This window comes from Oncorhynchus mykiss, chromosome 16 (assembly GCF_013265735.2).
Source record: "Oncorhynchus mykiss isolate Arlee chromosome 16, USDA_OmykA_1.1, whole genome shotgun sequence".
Lineage (NCBI taxonomy): Eukaryota > Metazoa > Chordata > Actinopteri > Salmoniformes > Salmonidae > Oncorhynchus > Oncorhynchus mykiss.
In genome coordinates, this window is record NC_048580.1 from 26,021,336 (window position 1) to 26,038,679 (window position 17,344).

The window sequence follows — 17,344 nt, forward strand, 5'->3', positions numbered from 1 at the left end:
CAGTTGAATGAAATGTATTCAGAGCACGCAAGGTAGCCACACCTGCAAAGCCCGTTACGCACCTTCATAAGGTAAGTCTGAATACCAACAACTGAAAAGTGAGTAGGAAAGTCGAAATTTCCTCAATTGGAATCAGGCCCAAAATGAACAGCAGGTGAATAGCACGCTATTCTCATGCTTAAGATCAAGGTTAGAATACGCATAGAGAGAAAAGTGCATAAAAAGGGAATTCCATTCCATTTACAAGAGCTTAACTCAGGTTGGAATCGGGGCACATGTGAATAGGAACTATGGACATATATTTTTTTTTAAAGATTAATATACATTAAATAACTAAACTATCTAGATATTCAGCTACCTGAGTCAATACATGTAAGTCTCTAAAAGCTTTATACACCTGGATTGTGCAATATTAGCTCATTATTCTTTTCATAATTCTTCAAACTCCGTCAAGATGCTGGGGATCATGGCTAGACAATTTTCAAGTCTTGCCATAGATTTTCAAGCAGATTTAAGTCAAAACAGAAACATTCACAGTCTTCTTTGTAAGCAACTACAGTGTATATTTGGCCTTGTGTTATTGTCCTGCTGAAAGGTGAATTTCTCTCCCAGTGTCTGTTGGAAAGCAGACTGAAGCAGGTTTTCCTCTAAGATTTTGCCTGTGCTTAGTTCCAGCACATTTATTTTTATCCTGAAAAACTTCCCAGTGTTTGCCGATGTCAAGCATACCCATCCTGTGAAGCTTGGGAGTGGGCGGATTTCCTTGTCCTTCTCGCAAGCCGTGATTTTGGGCAGCTCCGTGGTAGGAAATGTGACTGTTTCTGGTGCAAAAACAATGTCTTATCCTGGAGCTTGAGTAAATTACATTACTAAACTGCTCCTGAATGTTCTATGCCAGGTTATGAAAACCGATTCTATCGTAGTCCTTGTGGGTGTTAATGACATTATGAAGAGCTGATTGATTCTCTGCTAGACACTAATAAAAGACCCATCATATCTGGCCCTGTGCACTCTCTGAATTGTGGCATTGAACACATTAGTAGGACTCTGGCTACGTGATTATTTCAGCTGAATGGGTGTAACTTTTGTTGACAATTTCGATACCTTTTAGAAACAAAATGTGTTTTTTAAGGAGGTTGAGATCCACCTGAATAATTTGGGTTCCTGGATCCTTTCACCGCATTGTGAGGCTGCATTGAGACAATGATTTATCAATGACCCAAGCCCAGCTAATCCCTACCATTGTGTCGCTAAGTTGTCATAATGCTTCAGCAATTGTACATTATACCAGAGGCGTTGGTAGACACAATTTAAGTAACCTAATGTATGTCCCTCTAGCTGCCCTGAATGCCTCTGCTGATCCTACGGCTATTGTTTGCTGTAATCATGTGCCTATGAACCAGAGTTATACTGTTTGCACTAAGGCGGTGTGCTCTAGTAGGAAGTCCACTGTGTGCAGCTCACCCTGCAATGACATAAATAACATGAGAATGTCTACTTCTGATAATCTTCCCAGTAACGCAATGTAAACAATCAAGCATCCCAGAAAAAAAATCTAAAAATAGCACACGTTAACATACGTAGCTTAAGAAACAAGGTTAATGAAATTAATAACTTGCTAGCATCAGATGACATTCATATTCTGACTATCTCTGAAACCTACTTAGATAATACCTTTGATGATACAGTGTTAGCAATACATGGTTATAACATCTACAGAAAAGACAGAAATGCCATTGGTGGAGGTGTTATTGTTTACATGCAGGACCACATTCCTGTAAAGCTTAGAGAGGAGTTCATGTTAAATACTGTTGAGGTAATATGGCTCACCTAAAGTCCATTCTTGTGGGAAGCTGCTATAGACCACCAAGTGCTAACAGTCAGTATCTGGATAATATGTGTAAAATGTTTGATAATGTATGTGATATCAACAGAGAGGTATATTTTCTGCAGTGGTATAATGTACTTAAGTAAAAAAATACTTGAAAGTACTACTTAAGTCGTTTTTGGGGTATCTGTACTTTCATATTTTTTATATTTGACAACTTGTATTTTTACTTCACTACATTCCTAAAGAACATTGTGCACTTTTTACTCCATACATTTTCCCTGACACCCAAAGTACTTGTTACACTTTGAATGCTTAGCAGAACAGGACAATTGTCTAATTCACACACTTATCAAGAGAAAATCCCTGGTCTTCCCTACAGCCTCTGATCTGGCGGACTCACTAAACACATGCTTTTGTTTGTAAACGATGTCTGAGTATTGGAGTGCGCCCCTGGCTATACGTGAATTTAAAAAACAAGAAAATGGTGACGTATGGTTTTGCTTAATATTAGGAATTGGAAATGATTATACTTTACTTTTGATACTTAAGTATATTTTAAACCAAATACTTTTAGACTTTTACTCAAGTAGTAATGTAATGGGTACTTTTTCCACCACTGATTTTCTGGGGGATTTAAATATTGACTGGCTTTCATCAACCTGCCCACTCAAGAAAAAGTTTAAAACTGTAACCAGTGTCTGCAACCCGGTTCAGGTTATTTACCAGGGTAGTTACAAACAGCACAGAAATGAAATCATCAACATGTATTGATCACACCTTTACTAATGCTGCAGAAATTTGCTTGAAAGCAGTCTTCAGATCCATTGGATGTAGTGATCACAATGAAGTAACGATATCTAGGAAAACCAAAGTTCTAAGGGCTGGGCCTAATATAGTGTATAAGAGGTCATAAAATACGTTTTGTGGTGATTCCTGCGTTGTTGATGTAAATAATATTTGTTGGTCTGTGGTGTTTAATTAGAAGCAACCAGAAGCTGCACTTGACACATTTATGAAATTGTTTATTCCAGTTACGAAGACTGTAAAAACTGTTAAATCCCTGTGGATTGATGATGAATTGAATTGAATTTTTTTTTTATCTGTCTGTACAACCGATTGGCAAACATACTGCAAATTGAGAAATCATGTGACTAAACTGAATAAAGAGAAGAAGAAATTATACTATGAAACAAAGATAAATGATATAAAGAATGATATTAAAAAGCTCTGGAGCACCTTAAATTAAATGTTGAACAAAAAGGCAAACTCAGCTCTATCATTCATTGAATCAGATGTCTCATTAATCACAAAACCCAATTATATTGCCAATTACTTTAGCAAACTTAGGCATGACATGCCAGCAACAAATGTTGACACTACACATCCAAGTATAACTGATCGAATTATGAAGGACAAGTATTGTAATTTTGAATTCCTTAAAGTGAGTGTGGAAGAGGTGAAAAAATTATCGTTGTCTATCAACAATGACAAGCTACCGGGGTCTAACAACTTGAATGAAAAATGACTGAGGATAATTGAGGACCATTTTGCCACTCCTACTTGCCATATCTTCAATTTAAGCCTATTAGAAATGTTGTGCCTTCAGGCGGGAGGGAAGCAAAAGTCATTCCGCCTCCTAAGAATAGTAAAGCCCCCTTTACTGGCTCAAAAAGAAGGCCAACTCTTAGTAAACTTTTGGGAAAAATTGTGTTTGACCAGATACAATGCAATTTTACACTAAACAAATTGACAACAGACTTTGAGCATGCTTATAGGGAAGGACATTTAACAAGCACAGCACTTACACAAATGACTGATGATTAGCAGAGAGAAATTGATGATAAAAAAATTGTGGGGGCTGTTTTGTTAGACTTCAGTGCAGCTTTTGACATATATATATATATATTATATATATATATATATATTATATATATATATATATATATTTTTTTTATTTTTTTATTTTTTTATCTAATTTGTATGAATCTTTTAAAAATGTTAGAATTTTTCTTCCAGTATGATACAGTATTACAGACTATATTGAGTAGATTGTTGACAAAAAATTGCAATTCAATCCATTTGAATCCCACTTTGTAACACAATAAAATGTGAGGAAATCCAAGGGGTATGAATACTTTTGCAAGCCACTGTATACCTTTTTTTTTACCACTACATCGTTGACGATGATACTATTCCCAAGCAAGGGCTACTATCGCTCTCCTTATACAATATAGAACTACTATTCCCCTTTTGACCTTAAACATTAATCACTACCAACATTGTCCAGTCCAGTAACAAGACAGAATCTGTGAGAGAATCTGTGTTGAGTGCACAAGGAGCTAAATATTAGAGTGAAGTACATGAGAGGGAACACCTGTTTGAAACCAGTCATTAGTCATGACACTTACATGTATGTTGCAGTATAATTCGTAACAAGCTTCATAACACAATTGTGTCGTGTCTATTTTCATAAAGGTGGTATATATGCCTTACCCCCAATAGTAGAGTGTTACCTAATTTCCTTGTTTACTGTATACTTCTATCCCAGATTCTCTTCTAAATGCGTAAGTAGGCTACTAGTCTTTTGATCCATTATTAGGTAATGACATTTTAGGAGTCGTTTTTTACTTTCAACAATCAGCAATCCAGAGCAATGGCAGGTATGCCTTTTCCAAAGAAAGGTTCAGGAAAAACTGTTCTTACTCCATTATGGCATCAATACAATAGAGTACAATGAGTTTGTTTTAACCGTTGAATGATATGACTGATTTCTCAATGACCATCCATCTCCATTAGCCACTGATCTCCAGTCAGTTACTACGAGGGGCGTGGGATATATGGCCCATTGAGCGCCATACTGCTGACTGGAAAACAGTGGGGTTATTTGATGACCCCATATGGTGTGTTTTGAGTCAGACACAGCAGATCGTTGACAGAAATGACCGTTCTCGGTTCACAATTGTTTACACTACAGACCGGGGTTCGATCCCAGGCTGTGTCACAGCCGGCCGTGACCGGGAGACCCATGAAGCGGCGCACAATTGGCCCAGCGTCGTCTCAGTCAGTGGAGGGTTTGGCTGGCCGGGATTTCCTTGTCCCATCGCACTCTAGCGACCCCTTGTGGCGGGCCGGGCGCCTGCAAGCTGCCTCGGTCACCAGCTGGACAGTGTTTCCTCTGACACATTGGTGCGGCTGGCTTCCGGGTTAAGTGAGCAGTGTGTCAAGAAGCAGTGTTGCTTGGCTGGATTGTGTTTCGGAGGACACATGGCTCGCGACCTTCACCTCCCCTGAGTCCTTAGGGGAGTTGTAGCGATGGGACATGACCATAACTACCAATTGGATATCATGAAATTGGGGAGAAAAAGGGGTAAAAGTAAAAAATGTGTTATAATAATATATGAAATGGCAGTTCACACATCGAGAAGTGATTCCATCAGTATAGCAGATCAGTGACATATATGATAGTTCACCAGTGGTGTGTATTCATGGATGCCAAGGGAAGCCAGGCGTCCCCCAAAAATTGGCCAAGAAAAAAACCCATAAAATAATGTATCTTTCGTCTCTTTGTGTTTCATAATTTTCATTAAATTCGCAAGCGGGTGAATGTATCTCAGAGCGAATGAAACAGTGCCCCTCTGTCTCTGTATGTGTTGGCCATCTATCTGATGCTGTCTGGTCCAAAAGAGTATGACATTGTTGCCGTCCGTAGTATTGAACGCCAGGAAAGCCTGCAAGCATTTAGACTCCCTTGATAAAAAAAAAATAATAATAGCCAATCAGCCTTGAGCTAAACTGAGTGAGCTCAACTGTGAATGGTCCTGGCGCACAAAAAAAAGTGTCAAGGGAAGCCAGTTTACATTTGGCTTCATTCCAATCACATCGCATGGAAAGCATACGAGCATTTGATTTAAGATGGCGCCGGAGAAGAAGGCTGATGTTTTATGTGTCTCCAACCAATTGTGTTTTTGTTCGTTTCTTTGCGTTGTTTTTAACCTATTTTGTAACTTATTTTCTACGTAATGTTGCCGCTCCGTCTCTTATAACCGAAAATAACTTCTGGACATCAGAACTGCAAGTACTCACCACGGACTGGCAGAATCCTTTTTTTCCTTTAACGAATCTGACAAGCCCGACGTGAATGATATACTTCTCTCCTGGGAACAGGCCCAGATCCCTGTGATTTGTGTGAAGAGAAGGCGTAGAAAAAGGGGCCAGCGGGCGGGCTGCCTTCTAAAAATTTGTAGGTGATAGAATAAACCCCCACTTCCTTCCATTTTGCTAGCAAACGTGCAATCTTTGGAAAATAAAATAGATGACCTATGAGGAAGATTAAACTACCAATGGGACATTCAAAACTGTAATATCTTATGCTTCACGGAGTCGTGGCTGACATTATCAACAATACAACTGGCTGGTTATACGCTGTACCGAACAGTAGTTCTACACCTGCATTGCTTGCTGTTTGGGATTTTAGGCTGGGTTTCTGTACAGCACTTTGAGATATCAGCTGATGTACGAAGGGCTGTATAAATACATTTGATTTGATTTGATTTAGTAACTTGTAAGACTAGGGGCGGCGGACAATGTATTGTTGTAAACAACAGCTGGTGCACGAAATCTAAGGACGTCTCAAGCTATTGCTCGCCTGAGGTAGAGTATCTCATGATAAGCTGTAGACCACACTATCTACCTAGAGAGTTTTCATCCGCATTTTTCATAGCTGTTTTACATACCACCACAGACTGAGGCTGGCACTAAGACCGCACTCAATGAGCAATATTCTATCATAGGCAAACAAGAAAACGCTCACCCAGAGGCGGCACTCCTAGCAGCCGGGGACTTTAATAAGTTTTATAAAATGTATATCAGCATGTTAAATGTGCAACCAGAAGGAGAAAAACTCTGGACCACCTTTACTCCACACACAGAGACACATACAAAGCTCTCCCTCGCACTCCATTTGGCAAATCTGACCACAATTATATCCTCCTGATTCCTGCTTACAAGCAAAAAGAAAGCAGGAAGCACCAGTGACTCGATCAATAAAAAAGTGGTCAGATGAAGCAGATGCTAAGCTACAGGACTGTTTTGCTAGCACAGACTGGAATAGGTTCCGGGATTCCTCCGATGGCATTGAGGAGTACACCACATCAGTCATTGGCTTCATCAATAAGTGCACCGATGATGTCGTCCCCACAGTGACCGTACATACATACCCCAACCAGAAGCCATGGATTACAGGCAAAATCCGCACTGAGCTAAAGGCTAGAGCTGCCGCTTTCAAGGAGAGGGACTCTAACCTGGAAGCTTATAAGAAATCCCGCTATGCCCTCCGATGAACCGTCAAACATGCAAAGCGTCAATACAGGACTAAGATTGAATCGTACTACACAGGCTCTGACGCTCTTTGGATGTGGCAGGGCCTGCAAACCATTACAGACTACAAATGGAAGCACATCCAAGAGCTGCCATGTGACATGAGTCTACCAGACAAGCTAAACTACATCTGTGCTCGCTTCGAGGCAAATAACACTGAAACATGCACGAGAGCACCAGCTGTTCTAGAAGACTGTGTGATCACGCTCTCCGAACTGAAGTGAGCAAGACCTATAAACAATCACAAGGCCGCAGGGCCAGACAGATTACCAGGACGTGTACTGTGAGCATGCGTTGACCAACCGGCAAGTGTCTTCACTGACATTTTCAAACCTCTCGCTGTCCGAGTCTGTAATAACAACCTATTTTAGACAACCATAGCCCCTGTGCCCAAGAACACTAAGGTAACCTGCCTAAATGACTACCAATGTCATGAATCTCGCCGAAGATGGTGCCTCTTCCTGTTCGGGCGGCGCTCGGCAGTCGTCGTCGCCGGCCTATTAGCTGCCATCGATTCCCTTTCCGTTTGTTTCTGTTTATTGGGTTTAATTGGGTACACCTGTTTTGAGTTAGTGTTTGTTTGTAGGCTATTTAAGGGCACTAGGCCCGCTGGGTATTTGTGCGGGCTTGTTCTCTGTTATTTTGGTGTTGGTGTAGAAGTGTATTCCTCATTATAAATAGATTCACGTACGACATTACCTGCTCTCTGCGTTTGACTCCTCCACTCCACCGCACCATTTGTAGAAGTCATAACAACCAACCCGTAGCACTCACGTCTGTAGCCATAAAGTGCTTTGAAAGGCTGGTCATGGCTCACATCAACACCATTATCCTAGAAACCCTAGACCCACTCCAATTTGCATACCGCCCCAACAGATCCATAGATGATGCAATCTCTATTGCACTCCACACTGCCCTTTCCTACCTGGACAAAAGAAACACCTACGTGAGAATGCTATTCATTGACTACAGCTCAGCATTCAACACCATAGTGCCCTCAAATCTCATCAATAAGCTAAGGACCCTGGGATTATACAAATTCCACTGCAACTGGATCCTGGACTGCCTAATGGACCGTCCCCAGGTGGTAAGGGTAGGTAACAACACATCCGCCATGCTGATCCTCAAGACAGGGGCCCCTCAGGGGTGCATGCTCAGTCCCCTCCTGTACTCCCTGTTCACTCATGACTCCACGGCCAGGCACAACTCCAACACCATCATTAAGTTTGTTGATGACACAACAGTGTTAGAACTGATCACCGACAACGGTGAGACAGCCTATAGGGTGGAGGTCAGAGACCTAGCTGTGTGGTGCCAGGACAACAACCTCTCCCTCAATGTGATCAAGACAAAGGAGATGATTGTGGACTACAGGAAAAAGAGGACAGGTCACGCCCCCCATTCTCATTGATGGGGCTGTATTTGAGGAGGTTAGGAGCTTCATGTTCCTTGGGGTCCACATCACTAACAAACTAACATGGTCCAAGCACACCAAGACAGTTGTGAAGAGGGCATGACAAAATATATTCCCCCTGAGGACACTAAAAAGATTTGGCATGGGTCCTCAGATCCTCAAAAGGTTCAACAGCTGCACTATCGAGAGCATCCTGACTAGTTGCATCACTGTCTGGTATGGCAACTGCTCGGCCTCCGACCGCAAGGCACTACAGAGGGTAGTGCAAACGGCCCAGTACATCACTGGGGCCAAGCTTCCTGCCATCCAGGAGCTCTATCCAGGCGGTGTCAGAGGAAGGCCCTAAAAATTGTTGAAGACTCCAGCCACCCTAGTCATAGACTGTTCTCTCTGCTACCACACGGCAAGCAGTACCGGAGCGCCAAGTCTAAGTCCAAGAGGCTTCTAAACAGCTTCTACCCCCAAGCCAAAAGACTCCTGAACATCTAGTCAAAAAGCTACCCAGACTATTTGCATTGCTCCTCCGCCCCCCCCTCTTTTACTCCACTGCTACTCTCTGTTGTCATCTACGCATAGTCACTTTAATAACTCTACCTACATGTACATATTACCTCAACTAACCACATTGACTCTGTACCGGTACCCCACTGTATATAGTCTCGCTATTGTTATTTTACTGCTGCTCTGTAATTACTTGTTACTTTTATTTCTTATTCTTGTCTGTATTTTTTTTAATTGCATTGTTAGTTAGGGGCTCGTAAGTAAACATTTCACTGTAAGGTTGTATTCGGCGCATGTGACTAATAAAACTTGATTTGATACGTCATTGATAGAAACTTGTTGTGCGTCTCGTTGTGTTCAAATATCAAATTGTCCCTTTTCTAAATTAACAAAGATTTATTATTGACTTATTTCTCCATACTGGCTAATGATTATAATGGAGATTCTGATCCAATAAATGCATACATTGTGCCCCTGGCCTGAGAGAGGGGAAGTTCAATATGTAGCTAGATGTAGAAGGCTAACTTAACTACCTAACATTGCCCATGAAAGGAAGTTAGGCTAGCGAGCAAGCATTTTAGCCATGTAGCCTAGGACAACACAAAATGAAAGTGTGCACTGTATGACAGAGTGATAGACAGTTTCGTCAACATGAAAGAGAAGAGGATGGACATTGGAGTTTCTCTACAAGTAGGGTGAGTGTCAACATGTTTTTTCTACTTGCACGAACGCGCACACACACACACACACACACACACACAGAAATCAGAACCATGGACAGCCACATCATATTTAGTTTAGGTTGATTGGACTAAATAGTTTTTGTTTTCACTGTATTAGACTAAGCATAGGTGATTTGATGATGTTGAAATGTTGAAGTTGAAATGGTGCTGGAATAGTGGAGGTAGCTCCTGTTTCCTTAGCAACTTGCGGTAACTCTCCATGGGTCTAAAACAATAGTTGTTTAGTGGTCCGAAAATGTCGGAAACATTAACTTGCTTGGCCATGCTGTAGGTCATGTAACTGTTTGTTACATAAAACATACTTTGTAGCATAGGCGTAAATCCCAGGGGGGACACGACCCCCCCATCCAGGGAAAAATATGATTTATCCCCCCCAATATATCACTGTAAACATAACTATGTAATTTCAATAATATTAATAATATGCAATGAAAGCGCTTGTGCTGATTATAGACACTTAATAGCGCGTTTTTAAGTTTCAAAAGATTGCGACCCCCCACAATTTGCATCGCAGTGGTTTGATCCACTGCCTCCCAGCTCCCAGGCCTCTGCAGTGGCACATGATGCAGGTACTGTGCATGTGAGGGAATCTGACAGAGTCTGTCGTTGGTGGCTGACGTCCAGTAAGTAGTTCAAACAAAGGATATGTTAAGACATTTCTTCTACCACTCAATACATGAAAACACATTTATAACCGTCACCTGTCTTCATTTTCACTGTATTAAATTACAGGCCACTCTTTATGTTAGCTAGCGGTTAGCTGATGTTTGCTAGCTAGCTATCTACAGTAACATCAACCAGTGTTTGCAGCTATTTGAATTTGAGTCAATGAGAGAAGTTAGCAATGCAATGTAGTGTTCCTTAGCTGGCAAGGTGACAGAGGGTTCGTGTCTACCGTCTGAAAGGCACTCAATGCACGCAACTAATGTGAGGTTAATCCAGTCAATCGCACCATAGCGATTTTGTTTTATGTTGGCAGGGTTCACACAATACAATAGCTACATTTGCAGAGCTAGCAAGCAAACTAAAGCAAAAATTAGCAAGCTAGCTAGTTCCTATTTCATTTATGTGGTGTCGTCAAAGATGGAATCTTTGCAATCGTCAGTTTATTCCAAGATCAGCATGCAGCTGTAGTGCTTCGAAGTCCCTGTGATAAGGTTAGCGATAAACAGAACTCCAAACTGAACAGAACTACACTCTCTTCTATCATTGTCTTAAATATCGTTAATGGTCTCGTTGCAAAAGCAAAATTGTCGCTAGGGGACTTTGAAGCACCTGTGTGCCGATCTTGAAGAAAACTGACGATAGCAAAGATTATAGCAAACACCACAGAAACAAAACTGCTGCTCGCTAGCTCTGCAAATTCAGCTATTGTGGGAAGCCAGCCAATAGAAGACAAAAACATGAACTATATTAAAATGACAAAAGGTTGCAGCATACGTTGTGTAAATGGTGATCTCATACAGCTGTCAACCCTTGTCACTGCAATCCGTTTCACATTTGCTAGCTGACTAGTTAGCTACGTTATAGATCGAAGCCCATTATAGAATGATAGAAGATAATAGATGATAGAAGCCCATCTCCTACTGTAAATAACCTGCACACTGTGTGTGTGTGTGTGTGTGTGTGTTTGTGTATGTGTGTGTGTGTGTGTGTGTGTGTGTGTGTGTGTGTGTGTGTGTGTGTGTGTGTGTGTGTGTGTGTGTGTGTGTGTGTGTAGCCAGCCAGGTAGAGAAATGGCTGAAAAAATAAAAAAAGACGGACATCAAGGCATTATTCTGTACACCAAAACGCAAAGTTGGAACCCTAGTAGCCTAATATCTCAAAGACTAGTTGATAAAATGTTCATAAGAAAGAAGTCAAATGCTAATGGGAATGTTTCATAATGATGTCATTAGGCAGAGCAGGCAACAGATGGCACACAGACAGCAGAGCTGGAGACAGACAGGCAGGGACAGACTGGCAGAGACAGGGAGTCTTTGTTTGGCAACATTTTGAAAGGTTCTCTCTTTTTTAGACTTGGAAAATAATTGGAAAATGCCATGGATACCCCCACTCTCAACTTAAACTGGTGACTGGCAATGGTATTGCTGTTGTGATTAATTGTGTAGTTTTGGGTACCGGTAGTTAGGAGTACGGCAAACACCTTATTTATTTTCTAGGAGACAGACTGTGAGTCAGTGAGGGTGGTGAAAGAGAAAGAGCCAGGGACAGAGACTTCAGAGGACAGTGTCACAGCCACGGCAGGACCAGGTGCCAACCTTGTTTCCAGCAGGACCAGTATAGGGGACAGTGGCAAAGCAGCCACACCCACAATTTATAGAACCGCAAACTCTTGCCAACAGAGTGTTGACGTTTCAAGAGAAATTGGTTTCACGATTTACCCTGCCTACATTATAATCCATCAATAAGAGGAGTGTTGTGTTTTCACGGTAGCCAAGGGTTTTCAAGCAGGCCATCTTTTGGCCAAAGAGTGGATGCTGCCTTCATTAGTGCAAGATTTAGGAACTGGAGAAAAACCATTGAAAAATTCACAGCACATCAAAACTGCCAAACCCACCGCCACTTTTGTAACTGTAACAGCACACCAGCTAAATCCAATCAGCGCCCAGTTATCCAGCGCGTGGGGTAAACAGCAGGAGGACGAAAGGAATTGCTTGACGAATATTTGTTGTTCGGTGCGGCATGTAGTTAGACAGGGACAAGCCTTTAGAGGCCACACAGATGACAGTGGCAATTTATACCAGCCTTTGAAACTTAGGGCAGAAGAGGATGATCCCATTGTACTGAAGTGGTTAACAGAGCATACCACAATGTACACAGGCCCCAAAGCGCAGAATGAAATTCTGAACATCATGGCCAATACAGTCATTCGAGGCATTGCAGCTGAGATGATGGTACTCAAGATGTCTTTGGTGCTGAACGGGAGAGTGTCTGCCTGCGTTATGTTGACCATGACCTTATCCTTCACAAGGAGTTTAATGGGCGGAGACAACAGACAAGGGCATTGCGAAAGTGGCAACTGATGTGTTGTTGAGGCTCAATTTGCCCATGTTTGGCTTAGGTGAGCAGAGTTACGATGGTGCCTCAATCATGGCAGGAAAATACACAGGTGCACAGGAAATTGTGAGGAGGCAGCAGCCATTAGCCCTCTATGTGCATTGTGGAGCACACTGTGTAAATCTGATTACACAGGCTGGCTGCTCAGCCTCCCCACTAATCCAGGATTCCTTTTCTTGGGTCCATCAGTTCTGTGTCCTCTATTGCCAGTCAGGAAAGTTTAAGAGGATGTTTGAATCAATTTCCACATCCAAAGATACACATCTGACCATCCTGAAACCCCTACGTCCAAGAAGGTGGACTGTGCGGAATACTGCTATTAGATCTGCGCTAGGGTAGTATGAGAAAGCTACCTTGCACTGTATGAGAAAGCAACAACATTGATTGACTCCATGGAATCCATTGAGACACACTCAAGACGATTTGCTGGCAAAGCAGTGGATCACTATAAGGCAGAATTTTTTGACGTGTTGGATGGTGTGGAGGTTCAGTTTGGCGAACGTTTTGAACAGGACAGTCTAAACATCCTGCAAAAGTTGGAAAGAGCGCTTCTCATGGGGGAGTTGGATGAGTCTCTAGATCAGTACCCTGAGCTGAACATAGATTCTCTTTCAGTGAAGTTGCCTCTCTTTCGCAACAAATACCCCTGTAGCAGCAGTGGAGAGGCAGCAGAGGTCCTAAGGAGGCTTCCAGTGGAGGTGCGGGGGTTGTTTGACCAAGTTGAGGTGCTGATCATAATTTTGTTTGCGGTGCCAGTGTCTTCGTGTGAGGATGAGAGGAGTTTCAGTGCACTCCGCAGGTTAAAGACTTGGCTTCGGTTTAGCATGGGCCAAGAGAGACTGAACGGCGTAGTTGTCAGTAATGTACATAACGACAGGCTGGACAGTCTTGAGGGAAAATATCTGCCAGGAATTTGTTGGATCCATTGAAACCCGCAAACATATGTACGGTTATTTTGTTCAGTAGTGTGTATAGCAGTGGTTCTCAACCTTTTTGGGGTACTGGAACCCGTGCATATTTTGAGGCAAGGCAGGCAAGGTTTTGAGTGGTCCTCAGAGACCTCCACCCCCTCTATATTATATGTAAAGTTACTGGAATCCTTATGGTATTGAATACGTTCATTACACTTTTTTATTTCACGGACCCCTTGCAATTACACCAGGGACCCCTAGGAGTCCATAGTATAATATTTGATATTTTGTTTAGTAGTTTTCAGTTTTTAGTACATGACAGTACACTTACTAAATATTTATTTTAGGTTATTTTATTTAAAATTGCACACTTTGTGTGACATACTTGTCCATAGCTGTTGTTTGAAGACTTGAGACACTGACTGAACAATAAAGAAGTATTTTTGAAGGACATTTTGGTTGATTTATTTGGGTTATTCATTGAAGTAGTTCTTTCGCTTTTAAAACTGTACTTATTTTTGAGCTTTTTGTTCTTGTAAAGCTATTGTCGTACACTCAGGCCAGTGGCACATATTTAATGACTATATAAATGTATCAGAAAAAGTCAAATAAAAAGGTCAAATCAATACTGAGACCAACTTTGTGATGGTTCTCAATGGAGATTATTTTAGATGAGATCGCACTATGTCCATTGTATTTACGAAAACTGCACCCATACACAGTGTACAGTACCATTGCCACCTACTGGACTTTCTTGGTATAGCTGGTTGTAAATACAAATACCTGCGTACATGCTGGACTGATAAGGAACACTGCTATAACTATTAGTATTAGTAGTACTATAACAATTTAAACATTTGAACAAGTTGGGACAACCCTTCCAGTTAACTACCTTTCAATTATCCAGTAGTAGTAATTATGGTTCCTCAACATACATTTATTAACATATTACAACGTAGGCTGTGTTACAGCACTACTTTTGGTGTCCCCCTGAGGAATTTCTCTTGAGAACATTTAATGTAATTCTCCCCTCCAAAGTTGATATCTGATTTTCGCCACCTGCTTTGTAGACTTCGCCAGACAAAGGTTGCTCTCCGGTTTTGTGATGAAACCAAGGTGTGGTTGAATTTATTCTGCCACTGTGTCTTTTTTTGTATTGTATCTGCCTTAGGCCTATATATCACGGTCGCAAGGCATATGAACTATCAGGTTTCAGAGCAAACAACGCCATTATCACAACGAATAGGTTGTAATATGTTTTTCTTTTTCTGGCTTGGCTTCCCCAGTGATTTTACCCACTCACTGCTACTGCAGTTCACATATAAACAATCACACACTCAGACCACTACACACAGAGAGAGAGAGGGAGAGTTATATCGATTTTATTAGTTCAATTTTGAACTAATTCCACTTTGATTCCAAAACACACATTGCAGCCTAAGGCAGTAATTGTAACTTGCCAGGACATATAATTCAGTGGCCCACTGGGAATTTAGTCGATACTGGAGGATAAATGAATTTAAATGATTGAAAAGCCCTCATAGAAAACAATGGCCAAAACACAATTCATCCCTAAATAGGACTTTAACTGACCTAAAGTCTGCTATACGTTTTGAGTTGTGCAACACACATTATGACGCACAGCAGTCACTTTACAATAGTATTGGCATAACATCCCAAATGGATGAGAGAAAAATGGCGGAGACGATTGGAACATTTGAAAACATTTACCTTGATAAGTTTGCACCTGATCTGGGCCGAAACCATATGGCTGTTCCGCAGGTTCCCCACTCGGAACATGAGACACAACTTCCCGTCCCGTTGCGAGATAACGGCATCCTGGCTAAACATGAGAGTCTCCGCGCGCTTCTTTGGCTGGGACATCTTGATAAACATGCAGCCGATAAGAAATGCGTCCACTATAGAACCCAGGAGAGACTGGAAGAGAAAAAGAATAATGCCTTCCGGACACTTTTCTGTGATGTAGCGGTAACCATAGCCGATAGTAGCCTCTGTTTCAATGAAGAACAAGAAAGCGGACGGAAAGTTGTAGACGTTCGCGACGCACGGGGTGTATGACGAGTCGTGGCCTTGTGGTTTGATGTCACCACGGATGTAGGCTATTATCCACCACATAGATGCCATAACCAGCCAGGCTACCGTGTAGGTTAATATAAATATGAGTAGGTTCCACCGCCATTTCAGGTCGACTAGCGTGGTGAAAAGATCGGAAATATATCGACTTGTCTCCCCGCCAAGGTTACCATGCTGGACGTTACAGCGGCCGTTCTTCTCCACAAACCGCTGGCGCTTTCTCTTCACGGGTGCAGACACAGTCATGTCCCGTTTGGTGTTCACTACCTCGTAGTCCTCGCCAAATTTCCTGCGTATCGCAGACATAATGAGCGATTTGCGCTGAACCAAATAGGCTTTACGCAGGCTTGGCACCACTATCCAAGAGATGCAATAATATTCACTTGCTCGTGATGAGATGATCCTGCACGTAGGTGAATTAATAGTGATAACAAAAAATATACATCACAGTCCATAGATCAGTCGAATAAATACGCATTCCAGCATTTATTGACACCTCAGTCCTCGTTGGCCAACTTTTATGTAGTCCCGGGCTTCACATCGTTGTTGTGATGTGACACTATGACAGAAGCTCACTGAAACATGCAAATTATGTGTCCTTGAAAAACCAAAACGGATCCAAGCCGACTGTCCTCCTCCGGCGCCGGACACCACTCCATGCATCGCATGTTCTTCGGGCTCGCGCCACAAGCTGCTGCTGTCTGCTTGGGCACGCGTTCAGTCAGATGATAGACTGAAGAACTGCGGCACTTGCTGACAGATGTAGCGGATAGTGTGTTTGTCGCTGTAGGGGGAGGGAAGGGGGGGGGGGGGGGGGGGGGGTGAATTTGCTTCATTGTCCAACCCAATCAGGTATAAGCAGAGAAAGTTACAGTATAGCGCAAAGGACTTATGGTTCATTTTCTCCTATTTTCCCACTGTGCTATCAATATAATATTATTGACCTAGGCCTAGAGGGTTCCGTGTGTGACATTTGCACGTAACTAATTCGGACATACAACAAAACACCTTTACTGTGATACAGTAGTGTTTATTCCCAAGGACCCTGCCTTTTGATCCACAACTATTTAGTTCCCCCTAGTGATACGTGTTTGGAAGTGTAACTCTCGACCTGATAGGATATAGTGAAGCCTATACTTATGGAAGTAAATTAGAGACAGGCGTGTAAAGGACGATTTGCACATGTAAAATAAGAGTTGCACCTGTATAGCCCTAATCAGTTTTGTATTTGCAAAAGATATTTGCAAACATGTAACTTATTTTGAGAATAAATACAACAGCACTTGCAAGCATGTAACTTGATAGGTGAATAAATGCTATACGATTTGCAAGCATGCAACTCAATCTGTGAATCAAAACTACATTTGCCAATCTGCACACTCAAGAGTTTTGTCTCTACTTTTAAGAGCTGCTC

General features: G+C 42.0%; 1 protein-coding gene across 1 annotated transcript in view; it reads right to left on the reverse strand.

Moving 5' to 3' along the window:
- Positions 1 to 16,640, reverse strand: part of kcnj19b (potassium inwardly rectifying channel subfamily J member 19b) — a 31,689-nt gene extending 15,049 nt beyond the window's left edge. Inside the window, exon 1 of the mRNA XM_021565414.2 lies at positions 15,568 to 16,640. Coding sequence (XP_021421089.2) covers positions 15,568 to 16,236 — 669 coding nt within the window. The 5' untranslated portion in view covers positions 16,237 to 16,640. The remainder of the gene's footprint in view (positions 1 to 15,567) is intronic.
- Positions 16,641 to 17,344: the final 704 nt, after the last annotated feature.